The following is a 15,266-nucleotide window of genomic DNA, read 5'->3' on the forward strand; positions in this document are numbered from 1 at the left end:
TGTTGAGACTGTGAGAGGGAGAAGGGCCCAGAAACCAGTGAGAACACCAGTGTCAGTGATGATCAAAGAGGCTGGCTGTGTGGGTGGAAAGCAGCTTTACAATGCAAGAGATATTTGAATCAACAAAAGAGTAGAACTTAAGATAAAAAATATTAAAATGGCCAATCAGTTCAGTACAGTTCAGTTGCTCAGTCATGTCCGACTATTTGCGACCCCATGAATCACAACACGCCAGGCTTCCCTGTCCATCACCAACTCCCAGAGTCCACCCAAACCCATGTTTATTGAGTTGGTGATGCCATCCAACCATCTCATCCTCTGTCGTCCCCTTCTCCTCCTGCCCCAATAAACATCCTTAAATGTGCTCAATCGCGCTAGGCATTGGGAGACTACTGTGAGCACAATGAAATTTTCCCCATATCCTCATTACAATGGATTAAATGTTGAGGAGGGTGTGAAGCAAGTGGAACGTTTGTCAGGGGCTTGTGGGGGTAAATATGGGTGACCACTTTGGAAAGCTCTGTGGCTATATGGAAACTATAACACGGGCAGGTGAGGGGAAGTCAAGTGCAGTTTTAGACAAGCTGTGGTGGAGGTGCTGAGCAGACTATCAGGGAGGATGTCAAGTACCCACCTACTTAGTCAAGTCTGGAGCCCAAGGGGAGATCAGGCAGGAGATGCAGTTTGGAAGTGTTCATTCTGTAGACAGACTTCAAGGCCATGAGCCTGGATGAGGTCTCTGCAGGAGAGGAAGGAGGGTCCAGGGACAGAGAGAGCAGAAAGACCTTCAAACACTAAGCCTGGTGAAGGACAAGAGCCACCGTGGAGACCCAGGGGCAGCCAGAGGGGCAGGAGGGAAACCAGGAGAGTGTGGTGTCCACAGACCACGTGACTTCAAGGAGGAGGGAGGGACCAACTGTGTCTGAAGCTGCTGAGAGGTCAATATGACAGCTGAGAATTGGCCACTGGATTCAGCAGTGTGGAGACCACTGGTGAACTTGTCAGGGGCAGTTCCATGGAACAGTGATGTCTGAAGTCTGGAGGAGGGAGGACAGAATGGGAGGGGAGTATGGAGCTGACAGCTGTCATTGTCTTCCAAGAAACAATGACAGCTCTTCCGAGAGTTGTGCTGTGTAGGAGAGCTGAGGAATAGGGCAAGAGGTGAAGGAGATGGTGGGGTCAAGGGATTTTTAGATGGAAACTGTAATTACAAATTCGTGGAGGGGAATAGTGGATTTGGCAAATGAAAGGAGACAATTATCATAGCCAGGTAGCTGGGAAGGTGGAAAGAAGACACGATTGCACAATATTTGTTTCTTCACATGCCAAGTGATGGCAAGATTCAAGCAAACAGAGAAAGAAGATCTGGCAGATAAAACATTGCTTGAAAAGGCAAATGTCCTTTCCTTCCTCCATCTTTACATGGCGCCAGGAGAGTGGGTTCAAAGATTTCTCCTAAGAAAGAGATCCTTGCCAAGCGGGGGCAGGAAGATGTTGGGGTTGGGTTGGACTGGGCACCCACCCACTTCAGAACCCATAAATGCTTAGACAATCTCTGGCAGCAGCAAACACCAGCAGGTGTCTCAGACCACAGCAGAACTCAGAGAAGCCTCCAGAACCCACAGAGGAGCCAGCATGGTGGAGTTCGCGCCTTTGTTTGTGCCACTGGAGCGCAGACTGCAGACCTTCGTGGTCCTGCAGTGGATCTTCTCCTTCATGGTCTTGCGTAAGGCAGGCTGGGCTGGGAGCAGGAGACCATGGACACCGGCCACTTACGGAGCACAGAGTGCATTGATGGGAGAAAGATACAGGTTCTAAATGGGCTGCAGAGCTCAGCACCTGGGGATCACCTGGTATGAGGGACAATGTGCTCAGCTGGCCTTCGGGGTGCTTTGCCAGCAGGAGTGTGTCTGATTGGCTGCACCCACCCCCTGCCCAGTCTGGAATACTGGGAGATCAAGTAGCCTTGGTCCTGGAGCTAGCGGGAGGGCAGCTGAGGAAAGGGATCTGGGTCCACTGGTGCCAGGAGCAGGAGCTTGTACCTTGTCACTTATCCTGGAGACAAAGGGAGCCCCAGGAAGGCTTTAGGTATGGGAATGACAAGGTCCAATCCATGTGGTATAGGTCCCTATGGCTGAAGCCAATGGATCTACTGTGTTTAGGGCATAGGGTGTAAATTAACGACAGGGAGCAGTAACAATCCGTATCAGGGGTCTCCAAATTATGCCCCATGGGCCAAATCCAGCCCACTCACTATTATTATACTGGTACAGCCCATGAAAGTGAGTCACTCAGTCATATCCGACTCTTTGTGACCCCACAAACTGTACAGTCCATGGAATTTGGAATTCTCTAGGCTAGAATACCGGAGTAAGTAGCTGTTCCCTTCTCCAGGGGATCTTCCCAACCCAGGGTTCGAATCTAGGTCTCCCTCATCGCAGGCAGATTCTTTACCATCTGAGCCACCAGGGAAGCCACCTGGACTCCCAGATGGCGCTAGTGGTAAAGAACCTACCTGCCAATGCAGGAGAACTAAGAGATGCTCGTTCAGTCCCTGGGTTGGGAAGATCCCCTGGAGGAGGAAATGGCAACCCACTCCAGTGTGTTTGCCTGGAAAACCCCATGGACAGAGAGGCCTGGCGGGCTATAGTCCATGGAGGTCACAAATAGTCGGACACGACTAAAGGCACTTAGCACAGCACAGCATAGCCCATGAGCCAAGAATGGTTTTTACATTTTAAATCCTCAGCTCTGTGTATAATATCCTCTGAGTTGCCTCTTTGGCTGCAAAGTCTAAAATATTTACAGTCTGGCTCTTTAGGGTAAAGATTGCCTCCCCCGGTCAAGGGAGCCTGGCAGTAGACAGATGGTTAGGAGATGGATCCACAGGGAAGGATTTAAAGGCTGGTAGGAGAGTAATCTGGAGAAGGCAATGGCAAGCCACTCCAGTACTCTTGCCTGGAAAATCCCATGGACGGAGGAGCCTGGTAGGCTGCAGTCCATGGGGTCGCTACGAGTCAGACATGACTGAGCGACTTCACTTTCACTTTTCACTTTCATACATTGGAGAAGGAAATGGCAACCCACTCCAGTGTTCTTGCCTGGAGAATCCCAGGGACGGGGGAGCCTGGTGGGCTGCCGTCAATGGGGTCACACAGAGTCGGACACGACTGAAGTGACTTAGCAGCAGCAGCAGCAGCAGGAGAGTAATGACCTCCAGTGGGGGAGTAAATACCATACATTTGGTGAACAGCTGGTTCACACTGGACATGGAGCAGGCCATCTGCTGGAAGGGCCAAGAGAAGACCTGAGTGGTTAACTGGGACCTGTCACAGTGGACTCAGGGCCCAGAAACAATGGGTTTATTGTTTACTCTGTTTCCTTCTCTTTACAATTCACATCTTATATAGGAAGGTAAGATCTTTTCAGTTTGTCTTGTTCTCAGCTGCATTTGCAGCTCCTAAAAGAGTTGAAGCCAATGAATATTTGTTGAATGAATGAATGTTGGGAGTACAATGTAGCCCAAATAGTAGATTTGAATGCCAGAGCTCATCCTACTAACCTTTTGTGTGACCTAACCAATCTACATACCCTCTCTGGGTCTCTGTAAAGTGGGCTTTTACATTTTTCCCCTTGTTGTAATAAGGTGAAAAAAGTCGTCTCCTTTCCTCAGAAATTGAAAAGACTCCCTGGTTAGGATTTTTTCTGCTGACAGTAGTTAAAGAGTGATCCGAGGTGAGGGGGATGGTGCAGTATAGGGAGGTCTTTAGATCAAATGGATATACCCTGCATATGGGTTTTTTCCTAACATTTATTTTCTCAGTACAAAACTAATAATGTTACTGTGACACACTGAAACAAAATGTGTATCCTAAAAGTAAAAGACTTCCTCAAATTAACAACGCAGTTTTACCCTCTAGAGCTGGTTTTCTGAAAATGAGCCCACACAGAATTTTGATTTTGCCCAAGGGCAGCAACCTAGCTGGGGTTTTATTGCTTTCTTCACATTGTAGTGACAAATAAATAAATGAAATGAAATAAGACCTAAGTCAAAACCCTGGACATCTTGTCCCCACTGGCATCCTGTCGCCTCCCTCCAGATTTTCAGGAGTCAGCTTGAGAAGGCCAGGATTTCTGTCAGTTCACAGTTGTATCACCAGCACCTGACACATCATAGGAGCTCAGTGTAAAGTGAGCATCTGTGAGCTTCAACCTACTTTGTCTGGCTTATGAATTTTACTACTATTTAAATTGAGTCAAACGTCCCCTCTTCCTGGAAGCCTACCAGGAACGACAACCCAATCTACCCTACTTTCAGATGGAATAGAAGTGGAAACGGACCTTCTTTAAGAGTTTGATTGCATGGGATTGAGTGGAGTCAATGAGTTGAAGAAGGAGCATTATTCCCTGGGAATGAGGTTCCATTGGCATTAGATTAATGACAGCCCCACAGAACTCCCCAACTCTGAGGTGAAGCTGGGACTAACCTGTGGTAAGGACTGAGAATCGAAGATCAGAGGGGAATTCCTCACTGGGCCCAGCTCTAGTCAGGCTGTACCCCTGACTCACTCCTCAGGCAGGTGTGTTAGCCTCTACCTCCCTCCCTTGGCAGGAGAGGGAAGGGCAGGCATAGGAAACACCATGAGCAAAAGCTAAGAGACAGAAAGAGCTCAGGGAGTTGTAGGAACACTGAGCAGCTTAGTGTGGGTGGATTATGGGGGTGCATATTAGTGAGTGAAGCTGGAGCAGGAGGGGACTCAAGTCAGTCATGGGGAACTTGAAAGCCAGGATGAGCTGCTTGGACTGTGACTCAAAGTTATGAAAAAGCCATAGGAGAGTTTCATTAGAGGAGGAATCTGGTGGGATAAATCTATGAAATATGGGCTGAGGGTGTACTGAAAGGGGGCTGGGCAGAGAGAATGTCTCCCTTTTCTCTGTGTTCCCAAAGGTTCATTTAATCGCTTCTCCATCAGGCCTTTATTGAGCCCTTGGTAAACACAGTTTACTAAACAGGACAGAGAGGGAGGCGGAGGGGGTAAGATAGGAGTGAATAAGCAGCTGGTACAGTGGGGAAAAGTTTGTAGTTAGGTCTATCTTCAAATTCAGGTTCCCAGTGTGACCCTGGAAGGGCTGCACTCCTTTCTCCTTGAAGTCAGGGGAGGTTGATCCCCTCCTCCTGGGATGAGGGCTGGACAGGACAGTGCTGCTAGTGCTGGGCATATGGGGAGAGCTTTTTCCTTCATTCCTGTGACCACTGACAGCTCCTGCTTCCCTCCCCAGCTCCTGTCTGCCTTGTGGTCTTCATAGGCCTCCTGTTCACAAGATTCTGGTTCTTCAATATGCTGTATGCCATCTGGTTATACTTGGACCAAAATAAGCCATGGCAGGGGAGCAGACGCAATGAGGTCCTAAGGAGCCATGTCATATGGAAGTACATGAAGGACTATTTCCCCATCTCAGTGAGTGACTGGGTGGCTGGGGAGTGGCTAAGCCTGTAGTGCCCCACATGTCCATGGGGAAGTGTGGCCCTGTGTGCAGTGAGCAGAATACCAGGCTAGGAGGAAGGAACTGGGCTTCCACCACCGTGTGGCCTGGGGAGGAGTCAGCTTCTGTCTGGTGGTGGTGGTTTACCACCTGCAGAGATGTGGGGCCACTCTGAGGACTGATGAATGAACAGGGTTTGAAGGAGCTCTGGGGACTATATATTGTTGCTGCTACTGCTAAGTCACTTCAGTCGTGTCCGACTCTGTGTGACCCCACAGACGGAAGCCCACTGGGCTCCCCCTTCCCTGGGATTCTCCAGGCAAGAACACTGGAGTGGGTTGCCATTTCCTTCTCTATATATTGTAGCACACATATATGTCTTATAGGTGTAAACTGTTCAGCAGACATGCTTGGGTCTGCAGGTATAAAGTCATGTCCTTAGAGAACATCTAGCCCCACACTTCTTCAAATAAGGAGACTGAAACCCAGTGAAAAAGAAAAGCATGACCAAGGTCACACAAGTCCTTTTACTGGTTTCAAAGTTTGTGTATTAACTTTGGGTAAAGAAGCAAGGCAAAGAGCCCTGAACAGGTTATCTGGAGCTATTCTGCCCCAAACTTCAGTATGCTTTATGTCCTTGGACGGAGCCTTGCTCGATCAGTTCCTCAGTTTCCCCATGTACCCAGTAAACATATCACTCCCTTCTACTCTGAGGGCCTCTGACTGACTCTCTGACCTAAGGCCATTGTGGACACCTGACTATGGACTCACAGGTCAGTCCTGATTGAGAAAGACATTGTTCTAAGTGAACTGAGCCTTCTACTTCTTTCCTGTGTCACAAAAAGACAAAATCTTTGGGTGTAAGCCCTGGGAAGGGATGATTTAATGTCCAATTAGGGAGGGAAAGGCCATAGAGAAACAGAAAGGTGCCAGGAAGAGGCAGGTGGCCCTCCTCTGGAAACAGAAGAGAAGAAATGGATAGAGTATGACCTGTGAAACTGGGCAGGATAGGTTCTAATACCAGACCTGCAACATACCAGATCTTGGGTGAGCTAGTCTCATTGAACCTTGATTTCTTCACATGTAAAGCAGAGATTATGCCACATTCATTATTGGGTTGTGAGGATTTCATGAAATATCAGATCATCCTAGGGCCTCCAAGAATAGCATGTGGCTCTCTTTGCAACCAAAACTGTTGTCAGTTGAATGTCTGCCAGGAAAATGGTACTGAGGGGCTCTGTGACTGTCTATCCACAGCCCTCATGCTCTTCACCCAGACAGGTAACCCCAGGGGAGGGTTTCTCAAAGGCACTATTAAGACAGATGGGACACTGGACTTGATTTGCAGAAATTTCACGTGTACAGCATTCAGGATTCTTGCCCACTGCAGGCCTGCAGAGGGCAGGCCGTACCATCAAGTAGGGCGGGATGATGTGCCCAGTGACTTGCCTGTCTTGGGCTGGGAGCCTGCAGAGATAGCTCAGTGGCCTCACATGCTGGACCCCAGCACCTCCCAGGAGATCCTCCAACTTTTCTACACACTTTCACTGTGCAGGCCCTGCAGGAATCATGGGCTAGCCCATAAGTGGGAGTCCATGCTCTACTGGAGCTCCCCCACATTGACAAGCCTCTGAACTCCCCACCAAAGGCTTGTGCTTTCCTGAACTTTTAACAGTTCCTGCTGTGATTTTTATGAACTAGAGTTTAGTGGCAGAATTTCAAGCAAAATTAGAAAACTGTTTCTGGGTCTTGGAGCTTTCTAAACACAAGTGATAGGCTTCCTCAAGAACTCCAGCTGCCACAGTCTTGAAGAGATGCTCAGTCCTTCTTGCAATGGCTCCTTCATTCTGGGTGGATTCTGCCTGGAATAAGGTTTCCCTTCACGTAGGACAGTGCTTGTGTCCCTGTCACCCTCCCAGGAGTCCTACCTCTGCCTTGGGCAGGAAGCCTGCCTTCCCTGGTGAGTCCATTCATGGGTCCATTCTCTCCCTCTTCATTCCACAGTCTTCCAGAGCATCTCCTCTGCTCCAGGTCAGCAGTGGGGACAAGGATCCTCAGACAGGCCACCTCTTATCTCAGCACACTCACATGGGGTGTGATAGCACTTGGGCACAGGAGACACATAGAAGAGGTCAGCCCAGAAAGTCAGCAGGTGGACCAGCAAGGGCACGAGGTACAGCCCCAATTCACCAGGCTTCTGTCCCTACAGCTGGTCAAGACCGCTGAGCTGGACCCCTCCCAGAACTACGTTGCTGGCTTCCACCCTCATGGAGTCCTGTCGATCGGAGCTTTTACCAACCTGTGCACAGAGGGCACAGGCTTCTCCTCACTTTTCCCTGGCATCTCCTCATATCTGACAACGATGAACATATTTTTCTGGGTCCCATTCTTCAGGGATTATATCATGCAAGGGGGTAAGCCTTCCCAGAACTGGAGAGCCCAGGGAAATGAGGGCTGCAGGCATGGAGGAGTGATTTCAGGGAGGGCTTCTAAGAATTCTGTATTTCCTCCAAGAACATGTGTAGTAGAGAAGGAGGCTAGACCCAAGGAAGCACTTCCCACAGCTCTGTTCCCAGCAATGAGCTTGGTGAGGTTGGGAAGAAGGGAATGACTCAGTCCCAGTCCTCAGGAAACTCCCAGCTGTAGGGGGAGGGTGAGTAGGGACCTACCACATCCCCGCTGTGGCCCCTGCCCCTTTCACCCCACAGCTAACCACATTACTCTCTCCCCAGGGCTCGTCTCATCAGACAAGGAGAGTATTGCTCACATTCTGAGCAAGAAAGGAGGCGGCAACCTAGTGGGCATCACTGTTGGGGGCATCAAGGAGGCACTGACTACCAGGCCTGGAGCTAACAAGCTGGTGCTGCGGAGCCGCAAGGGCTTCATCAGGCTCGCCCTGATGCACGGGTATTGGGGAGAGGGCTCTGGGTTCAGCTGGAGATTGACAAGGATTGCGTTTTGGTGGGAAAACAGCAGAGATTAAGGCAGGTCTTATTTTAACAAGAGATGTTCAGTCCATTCATAGAGAGGATAACTTAGCAAGATATTTACTATCTCATGTCCAAATACCCAGAGAAGATTCTAGAAGGGAGACTAGTTGATCAAAAGGACTCAGTGGGATGGGTCATATTGCCCAAAGTTGGCATTATATCTGAGACCTAGAGGATCTGAGAGAACAGAGTTTGGGGCCACAGCTTAGAGCAGTTATCCAACCTTGAAGCATCTCTGAAGAACACAGGCTAACTGGGGCAGAAGAGATTTTCCCAGAAACTTTGCAAATGTTTGATGTTTGGGAGGACTCTACAACATTCTGATCCCCTTGTCGTGGTGCAACTGGGAGGTGGTGATCCTAAGAGGTTCTGGGACCTGCCCATCACCACAAAGCAAAGCTGTAGCATAACTGGGAGTTACCCGAGGCCACCTACTTCCAGCCCAGGGCTTTGTTCTCTGCTGCAATTTCTGTCACAAGCTTCCTGCTAGGTGACCAGTTTGAATCTTCCTGCCGCTCCACACGCCCTCTCTCCTGTCTCCTTCCAGAGCAGGTCTGGTGCCGATCTTCTCCTTTGGGGACAATAACTTATATGCCCACGCAAAGAATTCTCCTGGCTTTTGGTGGAAATGGTTCAGTGATCAACTGTTCGAGAAGCTAGGTCTTACCATCCCGCTCTTCTATGGCCGTGGAGTCTTCCAGTACACTTTTGGTTTTATGCCCTACCGCCGACCCATCACCACCGTGGGTGAGCCTAGACCTGGGCTGGGGTAGGGAGGTGGGGGGAAGGCTACAGGGCGAGAGGCCTGGGCTCTGTGGTGCAAGAGGACATGGACTTGGGTTGGACACATCCTTGACCAAGTGGAGCTCATGCTTTAGAGGGTGAGATAGAGACACAGGCAAACAACCCTGAGAAAAGGCAGTCTGGGACGAGAACTGTAACTAAGGTACAAAGAACCATCGCCACTACGGATTACCAAGCACCCACCGTGTGGCAGGCACTGCAATGGCTGCTTACAGCTCACTTTTTCGGGTAACCTTGGAGGTAGACCCTCATCCCTATTTTATTGATGGCAAACTGAGACTCAGAGAAGGTAAATCACTTCAAACAGATCCTCATGCCCTGGAGTAACAACACTGAGGCTTGAATCAGGATCTACTTGACTTTTATGATGCCAGAGAAGGAGGGTTTAATTCTGACCAGACAGTCCCATAAGACTTTTGGAGAAGGTGAATACAAGGGAAGGGCATTCCAGGTCTGTTAGAATTGTGTGTAAAGTAGCAATTAGCAGGCTATAAAGGAGAGCCTGAGGGATTTCCCTGTAAATAGTGGGCATGGGCTTTAGTGCAAGGACTTAACACAATCTTTTCTGCCCTATGGTCATCTCATTTGCTTTTGTCTTGAATTCCAACTAGGTTCCAATGGCAAAGCTTATAGAGAGTGGTCTGTTTGTCTCCACTCACCCAATCATTTCCTAGTTGAGTACAGACTTGGCCAACCCTCTACACCATGACTTTTCCCGGGTTGTCTGGTAATATTTTCATGAATATAATTCACAACTAATGCCTCCAGAACCATTCCCAAGAGAAGAAGACAGAACAGCTGCTTTCTGAGCCAGGCAGAACAGTAAGGGGATCGATAGGTACTCCTGTGTCCTCCCTAGAACGGGGGGCACTGCAGACCAGCATGGAGGGAGAGGAAGAAGAGGCATTTGGGCCGTGAGCCACCTCCTCCCGGACACACAGACACTTCCACTCATGGCATCTAAGACCCCCAGATCCACGTGTCCATGAGGCTAAGAGCACGTCCTCAGGGCTTACAATCCGTCACTGATGCTTCCTGGCTATGTGACCTTGCAATAAGTTACTTAACCTCCCTGAGCCTCACCATCTTACCTGTTAAAATGGACTAATGGCAGGTTCAATACCCATAGGATTGTTCGAAAGATTTTAGGAGATAATACAAGTAAAGCACTTAGGACATTGTCTGGCAGGTGGCATTGCCAGCTGGAGGTGTTTTTATTATTTCAGAATTTTGGAGTTGTCCTAATATCTAGATTAGATCACCCAAAATACAGTTGAAAGGGAAACAATACAGGCACTTTCCAGTAGGTGTAACCACTGGCATGGAGTCCTGCCCCATGGGATCCAGAGACCCCAGTGGCTCCTACTCTGGGCCACCACTCACCTCTGTGTCTTGCAGTGGGGAAGCCCATCGAGGTGCCGAAGACACCACATCCCTCCCAGGAGGAGGTGGACAGGCTACACCAGCGCTACATGAAGGAGCTGAGCAACCTCTTCGAAGCCCACAAGCTCAAGTACAACGTCCCAAAAGACCAACACTTGGAGTTCTGCTGATCACCTCTCCAGAGTAGGGGCTCCTCCTCCTGCCAGGGCAGGGCTGGCATTAGGAAGGATGGAGGGAGGTGCTGTGATCCCAGAAGGCTTCCTGGAGGTGTCTGTTGAACACATCTCCAGAGCCTTCACTGACTCCTACATCTCCACCCCATGCCAGGCCCCAGGTCACAGCTGGCTCGTGGCAGAAGAGACCAGACTCTGGCATCAGTGATTTGCTCTCCTGCACTGACTGCTCTGTAATGGGCCCTCTCCTTGGCTCTGCCCACCTGAGAAATGGGAGAGATGCTGAGAGAGAATGATGTCTGTGTCTCTGTCCTCTGTGGTCCTATCACTCAACGGACAGGACAAAGAGTGGCTCCAGTGAGCAGGTTTCTCTTCCTCTGCCTTGAGTGACAGCTGGAAGCAGCCACCAGCTGCAGCCCTTTCTCCTACAAGCTCCCTCATCCTACATCCTGCCTGTCCCAGCTCCTCCCTCCCTGAGCTGGAAAGGAGGTTGAGGTCACAACCTCTTGGCTCATCCTGGCACCTCTGAGCTTCTGAGTCCTCTGAGCCCCGTATGGGAGCCAGAAGGGCCTGGAGGTGGGGAAGACCTGAGCTCTGTCACTGGCTAAATGACTGGACACCAACCTCTTCAACCTCCCTCTGAGTCTCGGTTTTCCCAAGGGCTAAAATGACCTCTGACCTTGGCTCTAATGGCACATAGGCTGAAAGCTGCTTATGGTAACTCCTACTCTATCCTTTGTAATTCAGCCCTGACCTTTGGCTCCATATATGTCAATTCATCACATGAAAGATTGTTTTACTTTTTTCTCATCCTCCCCACCTAACTGAAAACACTGGTCAAAGACTCCCACTTAATCCCAGCCTGGTTTCACAGCCCTCCTGCCCTGTTTCCTCTTCCCAGACAGTGGCTCAGATGGACCAGGGAAAGGCATGTTACCTCTTCCTCCCTGATCAATCAGCTCCAAATGACCACCTCTTGTCTGTTCTGTGGGAGAGAAGGGGGAGGCTATGTACAGACACAGGACAGACCAGGCAGAGGATGAAGGCCCTCATGGATTGGCAAAACTGGAGTCTCCTCTTAAAATTAGGCTGCCCTTTGATATCGAAGAAGTTCTCAGACAAGACATCATCAGGGGACAAAGGACCTGCTGGGGACCAGTCTGATGATACTGCTTGATGGTGACAACAAATAGGACAGAGGTCAGCCAGCACCACTCTGCCAGTAGCCACATGGCCCAGCCCAGCTTCACCATCTCAGGAGGACTGGGCTTTGCTAGAGATCAGAGGAGGCAGAGGTGGAGCATATGAGTTGCTGAGGGAGAAAGGCAGAGAGGAGGGAGTGGGCAGAGCACACATGGGTGAGACTTCCTGATGAAGGCCAGGCTCAGAGTGAGGTTTAGGGAACAGGAGGCTGAGGTTCAGGCCTTTGTGCAGCAAACTTCTATGGAGATGGGAGCGGGCAGGGTAGACAGGGTCCCTGAGGATGCCTGGCCTGCTGTCTGGGGGGCTACTGTCCAGTCCAGGGGTCAGGAATTCATCCCCCCCCCCAGTAGGGAGGAGCCCTGGGAGGTGCTTGAGCTGGAGCGGGTCATGGACCAGATGGAGGGGCAATGGATCCCTCGGACTGGACTGATCACCTGTCTTAGTGACCCCACAGCAGGGCAGAGTCAGCTCCTGGGCCACTTTCTAAGAATCCACTATGTCCTGGGCTCTGGGTGGATGCGGCACGTAGAGTATCTCCGTGTAACTGACATGACTTCTTCATAATTAATTGAGGTTCATGTCAGAGATGTTAAAGGATTACAGTCATCCTGGTCCCAGGCAGCTATCACATGCTGCTCTCATCCTGCCTGGCTCTGGACTGAAACTGTGCAGAATTAGAAATGGCAGGTACCTGGGACACAGGCAGGTGTCAGGCACACAGTCCTCACCCTCAACACCCCTCTGCTGGCATTAGGACCCTATACAGGATACATTCCCTCATTGAGTCCAGCACCTTCTCCTTTAAATGGTTCATCCATAGATGACTGTTGAGTAAATAACAGCTCTTCTTCACCCTTTCCATTTATAAATTCCTGGAAAAGTTTTTGAAAGATCTGTGAATTTTTGTGTCTGTCACAGACCAGGTTTGGACTTTTCTTGGATTCTATGTGTTTCCCTCACTCCCTGCCAGAAAGCTGACCTGTGTGTTTCCCTTTTCAATCAGTTGAACTGGTATATCCACATATATCCAGTTACGTTCTTAGTGAGAGAATGAATAGAAATAGATAGGCAGAAAGACTCTTTCTAACAGCCCCTTTCAAAGAGGCCCTAAAAACACAAAAAGACAATAAAATGCCATTGATTAAGAACCGAAGGTGCCCCCAGGCCCCAGCTTTAAAAAATGTAAGAATTGTCAGAGGCCTGCATTAGGAACACTCTAGATTAGTGCATCTCAAAATATCTGTAGTAAAGGAGCTGCTGCTGCTGCTAAGTCACTTCAGTTGTGTCCGACTCTGTGTGGCCCCATAGACAGAAGCCCACCAGGCTCCCCCGTCCCTGGGATTCTCCAGGCAAGAACACTGGAGTGGGTTGCCATTTCCTTCTCCAATGTGTGAAAGTGAAAGTGAAGTCGCTCAGTCGTGTCCGACCCTTAGCGACCCCACGGACTGCAGCCTACCAGGCTCCTCCATCCATGGGATTCTCCAGGCAAGAGTACTGGAGTGGCTTGCCATTGCCTTCTCCAGTAAAGGAGCAGATTTTATATATATTTTTTCTAATCCATCATTGACCTATCCATTTGTAAAATACAATATAAATTACCCCAGAAATGAAATAAGAAAACAAAACAAACATAGTGCAAATCAAATGTTTTAAATTATTTTATCATTTATTTTATTTTTGGCTGCAGTGGATTGTCATTGCTGTGTGAGGGCATTCTCTAGCTGCGGCCAGTGGGGTCTACCCTTCCTTGCAGTTTGCGGGCTTCTCATTGAGCTGGTTTCTCTTGTTATGGAGCAAAGGCTCTAGGCATGAGGACTCAGTAGTTGCTGCACACAGGCTTAGTTGCCCTGCGGCACATGGAGTCTTCCCAGACCAGGAATAGAACCCACATCCCCCGAACTGACAGGCAGACTCTAAACCATTGGGCCACCAGGAAAGTCCTCAATTTTTTTATTATTACACATAGAACTACTCTGTCACGTTGCTCTAAGCAGGAACTGCTCTGAGCAGTTCCTCTCCAACTCTGTACTTACCTTGTCAGGAACCAGGCAGGCAGTTCGTGGACACTGGCAGGTCCTCAGACCACACAGGAGCCGCACTGCCCCCAGGACATACGCTGCATCTTGGTTGTTGGCCTGTAAGAGGGTTGTGAGGTGAGGGGCACAGAAACCCCGGTGGACTGCTGAGCACTGTACACAGGTCACTAGGGGCTGTCGTCTCAGCCCCTGATACCTGGTAGGATGAGGGGCTCTGGGAAGGAATTGTTTGAGGTCACACAGCTGGAAAGTGGTCTCAGCTCTCATCCAGGGCTCTTCCAACCTGCCTTGAGGGAGGACCCTGGAAAACCCCTCCCAGATGCACCTTCAAGGAAGGAGGGGTGGTCCCAGCAGCAGATCTGCCTGCACAGGGGCAGCTGAGCCTAAGACATGAAAGACCTCCGGGGAGTATCTTTCCCACAAGGGAGACCCTTCCCAGGGAACAGCGAGACCATTCACGTTCGGATGCAAACAGCAAGAGGTTTATTCAGATACACAGGTACCTGGGGCGACAAAGTCTCTCGGTGGACTTGCGCGCCCAACGGCTGGAGCAGGGGGTTTTTATGGGGTCGGGATGCAGAAAGCGCGGGTACAGAAGCGAGAAGCTTGGTTACAGGGTTTTCATTGGTTGGTTTAAAAGAAAACCAAATATGGCGGGGACAGGTTCCAGGATACATAAGCACCTATTTCTGTTCAAAAGATCAAGCTGGCAGAAGCTCATTGGCCAGTTTATACATGCACGGAAGCTCATTGGCCAGCTTATACGCGCGCGGTTTTTAGGGGGGGGGGGTTTCCCTCTTTTCCTGATTGGCTCGACTTTTGGCGCCGGCGGGACTTTTCTTGGGAGGAGTTTCTTAATTCTTGGCGCCGGCGGGATCTTCTTAGGGAGGAGTCTGTGACTCAAGTTTGTGTGTCGCAATCCCCTCCTCCCTCTAGGGGCTTTTTGAGACCTGGCCCAAGATAGTCAAATTATGGATTTCTCAGGCAGATCCAGGCGGGATGGCTACTTTAGCCCAATTCAGGACCACTCTGATGGGCCTGTTTGGTTTGCATTTGCCCCTTGCACAATTCCACTGTCTTCCTTCCACAAAAACTTTAGTCTAAATCAGGAGTACTCTGATGGGCCATTTTGGTTCAACTTCTCCCTCTGCCCAATTCTACTGCCTTCTCTTCCTCTTACAGATGTTGATGCC

General features: G+C 49.9%; 1 protein-coding gene across 1 annotated transcript; it reads left to right on the plus strand.

Moving 5' to 3' along the window:
* Positions 1-1,512: 1,512 nt before the first annotated feature.
* Positions 1,513-14,854, plus strand: LOC129554689 (2-acylglycerol O-acyltransferase 2-like). The gene is made up of 6 exons (XM_055423711.2): positions 1,513-1,726; positions 5,281-5,459; positions 7,694-7,898; positions 8,217-8,391; positions 9,022-9,221; positions 10,677-14,854. The coding sequence occupies exons 1-6, from the start codon at positions 1,636-1,638 to the stop codon at positions 10,829-10,831; spliced, it is 1,005 nt and encodes a 334-aa protein (XP_055279686.1). The 5' UTR covers positions 1,513-1,635; the 3' UTR covers positions 10,832-14,854.
* Positions 14,855-15,266: the final 412 nt, after the last annotated feature.

The sequence above is a fragment of the Moschus berezovskii genome, chromosome 14 (assembly GCF_049115385.1).
Source record: "Moschus berezovskii isolate FMDL1 chromosome 14, NW_MosBer_1.0, whole genome shotgun sequence".
NCBI classification, from domain to species: Eukaryota; Metazoa; Chordata; class Mammalia; order Artiodactyla; family Moschidae; genus Moschus; species Moschus berezovskii.